General features: G+C 47.0%; 1 protein-coding gene across 2 annotated transcripts; it reads left to right on the top strand.

The window, feature by feature from the left end:
• Positions 1 to 1,945: 1,945 nt before the first annotated feature.
• On the top strand, positions 1,946 to 6,681 carry LOC120318172 (dehydrogenase/reductase SDR family member 13-like). 2 transcript variants are annotated; one of them, XM_039365532.1, is made up of 4 exons: positions 1,946 to 2,333; positions 3,310 to 3,433; positions 4,158 to 4,469; positions 6,216 to 6,681. In XM_039365532.1, exons 2-4 carry the CDS (start codon positions 3,337 to 3,339, stop codon positions 6,473 to 6,475), a joined length of 669 nt encoding a protein of 222 aa, XP_039221466.1. In that variant the 5' UTR covers positions 1,946 to 2,333; positions 3,310 to 3,336; the 3' UTR covers positions 6,476 to 6,681. The 2 variants fall into 2 exon arrangements, with proteins under 2 accessions (XP_039221466.1, XP_039221465.1); XM_039365531.1 differs by lacking the exon at positions 1,946 to 2,333 and having other exon boundaries at positions 2,853 to 3,433.
• Positions 6,682 to 7,121: the final 440 nt, after the last annotated feature.

The following is a 7,121-nucleotide window of genomic DNA, read 5'->3' as shown; positions in this document are numbered from 1 at the left end:
AGCATGTGGCAGAGAGTCAAATGCCTTTTTGTAGTCAATCCATGCCACATTCAGGTTGGTCTTCCTTCTCTTGCAGTTTTCCAAGATCATTTTGTCTATTAGGAGTTGATCTTTTGTTCCTCTGCTATTGGGGCGGTTTCCTTTCTGCTCAGGTGGAAAGAGATTGTTTTCAACTAGATGCTGTTGTACTGCATCAGCTACCACACCAGTTAGTAATTTGACAGTTGTTGGTAAGCAGGTAATTGGCCTGTAGTTACCTGGTGTTGCCCCTTTTGCTGGATTTTTCATTATTAGGTAGGTTTTCCCAGTTGTTAGCCACTTTTCAATTTCTCCTCCTTGTAGTATATTGTTGAACTGTTTGGCAATGAGTGGGTGTATAACAGTTAGATGTTTCAACCAAAACCCATGCAATTCATCTTCACCTGGTGCTGACCAATTTTTGATTTTCTTTGATCTTTTTTCTACCATTTTTGTTGTTATTACTAGTTCTTTCATTTCAACTTCTGTTTTATTTGCATCCACCTCTTTTAACCAAGCCGCATCCTTGTTGTATTTCTTTGGGTTATCCCATATCTGCTTCCAGAACTGCACTGTTTCTTCCTTGTCAGGTATTGACTGATTCCTTGCAGTTTCTCCATTGATTGATTGGTAGAAACGTTTCTGATTGGATTGAAATTGGAGGTTCTGCCTATAGTTTGCAATTCGAGCTTCATATCTACTGATTTTCCTGGCTATAGCTGTTATTTGTTGCTTTATTATTTCAAGTGCTTCCTTGATCTTCATTGTTTCTAAGTGGTATTTCTTGATTAGGTATTCTTTGGTCTTCTTGTTCTTAAGCTTCTTTTCCTTCATCCGTTCTAGCTTGCTTGCATGTGATCTTAACTTGTGATCTTTATTTTCTAGTCTACCTCCATTTTTCTGGTGCACTGTTTGTTTGTTTTGCTTCTTTGTTGATTTTGAACCCCGGTATTCTGTTCAACTGCAGCTGTGTGCTACATTAGGTTGGTTTGTTTCTGCACGTGAATGGTGCTATACTGATATTGCAATATTGCATCTTTTAATGCTGTGTAGCTGTTTCGTTGGAACAAGCTTCAATGCAGGTAGCCTTATTCTGTTGTTTTTTGCTGTTCTAGATGCTCAGTTTATTCTTTGTTTCAATTCTTTATTTCTTTAGTTAGAAGGTTTTGGTTCTTTCTGAGGCATAGAGGTGCCTGTTTCCAAATGAAGAACAGTTGTATATCTCTGCTAGATTCCTTCACTGCCAACTCCCCCTGGTTTGCCTCTACATTCTGAATTACTTCTGGTAAGGCTTTGATTTCTTTGCCCTGGGTAAACCTTTGCAGTTCGTCCAATTCTGTTTCTCTGAATACTTTATTTCGTGTTATAAATCGGCGTTGATCTGCTAGTCTCTGTTCTGTTATTTCTGATTCTGGATGTTGTTCTTTCCAGAATTCGTGCATTCGTTTTAGATATCCTCGTCTTGTTGGACTTGATCTGTAGTAACAGATCATTATTTCTTTGTTTTCCATCACTGTGTATCTGCGAAGGGTAAACACCTTTTCTTCCAGTAGTTCTGCAGCTGCTGGCCCTGGTTGCTCAGCCAACAGTCCTGAGTCCTGTAACCCATTTTTCACCAGATATCCAGGAACTCCAATATCTAGCGCGGACCTTGTTAACCCGGGCGACATCCGAGCTGGTATGGCATTCTGCAATTTATGTCTCACCATATTTTGTATGGGAGAGACACTCTTTGTCTGACTCCTCTGATGAGACCTGTCCAGTATGGTTGAACCTCTGGCATAGCTCTCATCTTCCTCAGAGTACACAAGCCCCACAAGCACGTCAAGATAGTGTCTCACTGGGGGTTTATTATTATTATTATTATTATTATTATTATTATTATTATTATTATTATTATTATTACTACTACTACTACTACTATTATCAGAGCATATATTGCCACGTGCAGGAGCCAGCACTCTCCAGCCAATCAGCTACACTGAATTTGAGATCCCAACACTTCTGATGCCCCCCCTCGTCACCCTGCAGACCCCGGCCATTCCCCACTTGAAGAGCTTTGTCTTCAATTCTGGCCTGTCCTGTCCGGGTTCTATCCAGGGGCTCCATATTTAGGGGGGCAGCTGCATTCCTGGAAGTGGCTTTGTTGGATCTATGTGATCCATTTGGTTCTGGTTATTAAAACTCCTCCATTTTAACTTCCCTTCTTCATTCCAGACCAGTGGTTCTCAACCTTTTTAATGCCGTGACCCCCCAACTGGTCGTATGTCGAGGACTACTCAACTGGTCGTAAGTCGAGGACTACTCAACCGGTCGTAAGTCGAGGACTACTCAACTGGTGCAGCACCATTTGCAGAATGGGACTTTTGGCGGGCTCAGCAGGGCAGAGACAGCTTGGACAATTCCTACTGGCTTTTGAAAGCCAATAGAATTAGACTCTATTCAAGAGAGTCTATTCTATTGGCTTTCAAAAGCCAATAGAATAAAAGGGAGGAGCACAGCTAAGGAAAAGGGGAAAAAAATGGCAGACTGCGTTGTTTGGTGACCCCCGTGAAATGGTCGTTAGATCCCAAATGGGGTCCCGACCCACAGTTGAGAACCACTGTTCTAGATCATAAGACTGTGGTATGTTATTACAGAAAAACAGACCTGGAAGGGACCTTGGAGTTCTTTTAGTCCAACCCCTGCCCAAGCAGGAGAACCCGAGCCATTTCACAACTTCTGGTGGCCAGCTGTTCCACTGGTTAATTGTTCTCACAGTCAGGAAGTTTCTCCTTAGTTCCAGGTTGCTTCTCTCCTTGATTAGTTTCCATCAGCTGCTTCTTGTCCAGCCTTCAGACCCTTTGGAGAATAGCTTGACCCCCTCCTCTTCTTTGGGGCAGCCCCTTAATTAAGCAAATCACTGCACTTGTTTTGTGAATACAGGATTCCCGCTGATTTTGCTTGTGGGAATCCTCTTGGGATGATCACAAATAGTGATCACATGACCCAGGGACACTGCCACTATTGGAAATTACACTGGTTGCCAAGCACACGAATTCTGATCACATGACCCTGGGGATGCTGGGATAGTCGAAAGCATGAGCATAGGTCGTAAATCACTCTTTTCAGCAGTATTGCAATTTCAAATGGTTGCAAGTCGAGGACTGCCTGTATTGTTTTATGACACACCACCCGGAGTGATTGTCAGGAGGTGAGCAGACATACATAGAAGGTGAGTAAACCAGGATCAGCCTTTGAAGCCACACCCGATCCCGATTCTTCTCAGGATTCCTTCTGCTCCTTTTCCAGGAAAGTGGGAACTCGGAGGTGATCCTGATGATCCTGGATCTGGCCAACCTCAACTCCGTGCAAGCTTTTGCACAGATCTTCCTAAAATCGGAGCCCCGTCTGGACATCCTCATCAACAATGCCGGTGGGTGCAGAGCAGACCCCCCCCCCGGGGCATCAGGGCGAGGAAGTGAGAATATTGTGGGGGTCTCCAGGATTTCTCTTCCTTCAGGGGTTTGGCCACAACTTCAGAAGCAGCTCTGATTTTTGGTATCCCACCTTTATTATTATTTTTACAAGCAACTTGACGTGGCGAACAGATCAAACACGCCTTCCTCCTCCTATTTTCCTCAAAACAACAACCCTGTGAGGTGGGTTGGGCTGAGAGAGAATGACTGGCCCAAAGTCACCCACTTTGCTTTCATGGCTAAGGTGGGACTAGAACCCTCAGACTCCTGGTGATTGGCCCAAAGTCTCACAGCTGGCTTTCATGCCTACGGCAGGATTTGAATTCATAGCTTCCTGCTTTCTAGGCTTAACCACTAAACAAAACTGGATGCTTTAGAGGTACTCCACAACTTATGACCATTATGGAGCCTGCCCATTATGGTTGTAAGGTGTAACAGTTATAAAGTGGGTCGTAAAAAATGTCATAAATCCTCCACCACATGACGGTGGACCAGGTTGTAAGGTGAAGACCAGTTCCCAAGTGCCTAAAATGTGATCATGTAACACTGGGGGGAGGGGAAACATTGCAAATTTGGAACTGGGTTGCAAGTACACTTTGGACATCTGTTGTAACTTTGAATGATCACGGTGACCCGTTGTAAACTGAAGACTATCTGGAATCCGCTTACTTTTTTTGGCAGGGGTCTGTAAGGACGGTCAAACCACTGATGGCTTTGACCTGGGTTTCCAGGTCAACCACCTGGCTCACTTCCTGCTGACCCACCTGCTCCTGGACCGGCTAAAGCGCTGCGCCCCGAGCCGGGTTGTAATCGTATCCTCAAGTGGGCACTTCTTTGGGAAGATCGACTTCCGGACCATCCACAAACCGGTGGAGGGGATGAAGAAGGGTGGACTATCATACTGCAACAGCAAACTAGCCAACATTCTCCACACGCGAAAGTTGGTCAACCGGCTGGAAGGAACCAACGTCACCTGCTACGCGGTTCATCCAGGTGAGTGGAAGTCTGGCTCCAAGAAGCCCCAGATGGAGACACCCCCCAGGTCCTGCTGGGGCTCTGCCAGGCTTTTATCTCCCACTGGGGGCTCCCTGGACCCCCTCTGCAGAGCCACCCCGGGAGTTTCCTCCATTGGGCTGAGCTGCGGAGGAAGACGTTTCCCACCCTGCCTGGTCCCAGAGCTAACAGAATCCCAAAATCTTAGAGTGGGATGGGCTCTTGGAGGTCTTCTAGACCAACCCACTGCCTAAGCAAGGATGAGGCTTTTTATCTCCTCTTCCACCTCCTCTTCACCTTCCTTTGTCTTCCTCCCCCTCCTCCCTCCCTCTTCCTCCTCGTCCTTCGCTCTTCCTCCTCCTCCTCCTCCTCCTGCCATTCAATTCCTGTTCGTCTGCCGCCCTCCCCCTCTTGTTCCTTCTCCCCCTTTGCTTCCATTTACCTTTCCTCCTGCTCTTCCTCCTCCTCCTCCTTCCTCTCCTCTTCTTCCCCATCCACCTCATTCTCCTCCTCTTCCTCCTCTCTGCAAACCCCCCTCCCTTCTAGCACTGATGACGTTCCCCAGTTGAGTCACGAAATGTCTGTGTCATGGTTCCGAAAGATGAAACCAATTAAAAGAACTTCAAGGCAAAGATTTCCTCCTTAAAAAACATTTTATTCAGGAAACAGAGTATGGGCACTTACACAGTTGAACCCAAGACTGAAGTTCCCTCCCCCAGATACAAAGTAACACATTTGTAATTCCCACCCCAGAAAGGCTGTCATAAATCACATTCACCAATTATTCTAAACCGCAGGCTCTCCTCCCAACTTCTCAACCCCCCAAAAACTTTATCTAACATTGACCTTGAGTTCACACACAGCTGAAATTATCATGGCTAATTGAAAACATTCGAGCATCCCCCCCCCTTTCTACATCTCAATATCTCAAATAGCAGAAAAAGCACAGTAAAAGCAAAAGGTAAAAGAGTTGCAGTTTCTTAATTGTCCCAATGTTGACCTCCGCCCCCCCTTAACAGAAAGGAGAGTCCTGCAAATCAAACAAAAGCCCAGGTTTGTTCAGATGTTTGTCATACAATTTACAAATAAGTCTATCAGCTTTTACATCAGTACATTTCACCCCAGTAGCCTCTGATAAGGGGTAGCCTTTGCACTGCACCAAATATGGTCGTTTCCCCTTATATATAAGGAACGGTTGCTAGAATTGGGTATGTCTAGTTTAATGAAGGAAGGACAAGGGGGGACAGGATAGCAGTATTCCACTATCTCAGGGGCTGCCCCAAAGAAGAGGGAGTCAAGCTCTTCTCCAAAGCCCCTGAAGGCAGGACAAGAAGCAACGGATGGAAACTCATCAAGGAGAGAAGCAACCTGGAACTAAGGAGAAACTTCCTGACAGTGAGAACAATTAACCAGTGGAACAACCTGCCTCCAGAAGCGGTGAATGCTCCAACACTGGAAGTTTTTAAGAAGAGACTGGACAGCCATTGGTCTGAAATGGTGTAGGGTTTCCTGCCTGAGCAGGGGGTTGGACTCCTCCTCCTTCCCCCCTCCTCCTCCTTCCCCCTCCTCCCCTCCTCCTCTTCCTCCTCCTCCTTCCCCCCTCCTCCCCTCCTCCTCCTCCTCTTCCTCCTCCCATCGTCTTCCCTCTCCTCACCCTCACCCTCCTCCCTCCATCTGGGTCACCCCAGAAGGTGCTTCCTTCCTTCCCAGGACATTCATACGACCAACTCTCTCTTTTGCTTTCAGGGATAGTTAGAACCAAAATTTTTCGCTACTTTCCACGGTGGGTATTTTGGTTCCTTTGGCTGATACAGTTGCTCCTCCGAGACTGCGACGCTGGTGCCCAGACCACCATCTACTGTGCGACCGAGGAGGGCATCGAGAGGCTGAGCGGGCGGTATTTCGTGGACTGCCGGCCAAAAGTGCCCTGGCCACAGGCCCGTGATGACCACATGGCCAGGAAGCTCTGGGAATTCAGCGAGAGTCTGCTGGGACTGACCCCTTAAGTCGGGAAGGGACAGAGACGGAGTTTGGGGTAACCAAAGGCGGGCATTTGATTAGACCGGGGGATTGAACTGCAGGGAATCTCAACACTACCCAGGGTCGGATTTCTGAGAATTTAAAAAACTGGAAAGAATTATGGAGTTTGTTTTGGTGGGTTGCCCAGGGTTGCCCGTAAGAATCTTTTAAATAAAGAAACAAACTCCATCAAGTGGCTGGTCTCTCTTTTCTCTATCGGGGCTAGAAGGGAGGAGGATTTGCAAGGAGGAGGAGCAGCAGGAGGAGGAGGAGGAGCAGGAGGAGGAGACGACCTGCGGGGTCCTTGTTGCTCTCTGAGCTGAGTAGTTTTCTTGCAGACATTTCATGACCCAACTAGGTAATACCATCAGTGCTAGAAGGGAGTGGGTTTTGTGGAGAGGAGGAGGAGGAGGAGGAAGAGGAGGAGGAGGAAGAAGAGGAGGAAAAGGAAAAGGAGGAGGACCAGGACTGCGGGGTCCTTGTGCTCTCTGAGCTGGGTTGTTTCCTTGCAGACGTCTCATGACCCAACTAGAGAACATCATCAGTTCTAGAAGGGGAGGGATAATTTATGGAAAGGAGGAGGAGGAGGAGGAAGAGGAAGAGGAGGAGGAGGACTGCGGGGTCCTTTGTGTT

The sequence above is a fragment of the Crotalus tigris genome, unplaced genomic scaffold (genome assembly GCF_016545835.1).
Source record: "Crotalus tigris isolate CLP2741 ecotype Arizona unplaced genomic scaffold, ASM1654583v1 scf7180000020104.566533, whole genome shotgun sequence".
In the NCBI taxonomy this organism is placed as follows: Eukaryota; Metazoa; Chordata; class Lepidosauria; order Squamata; family Viperidae; genus Crotalus; species Crotalus tigris.
This window is presented reverse-complemented; position numbering and strand designations above follow the sequence as displayed.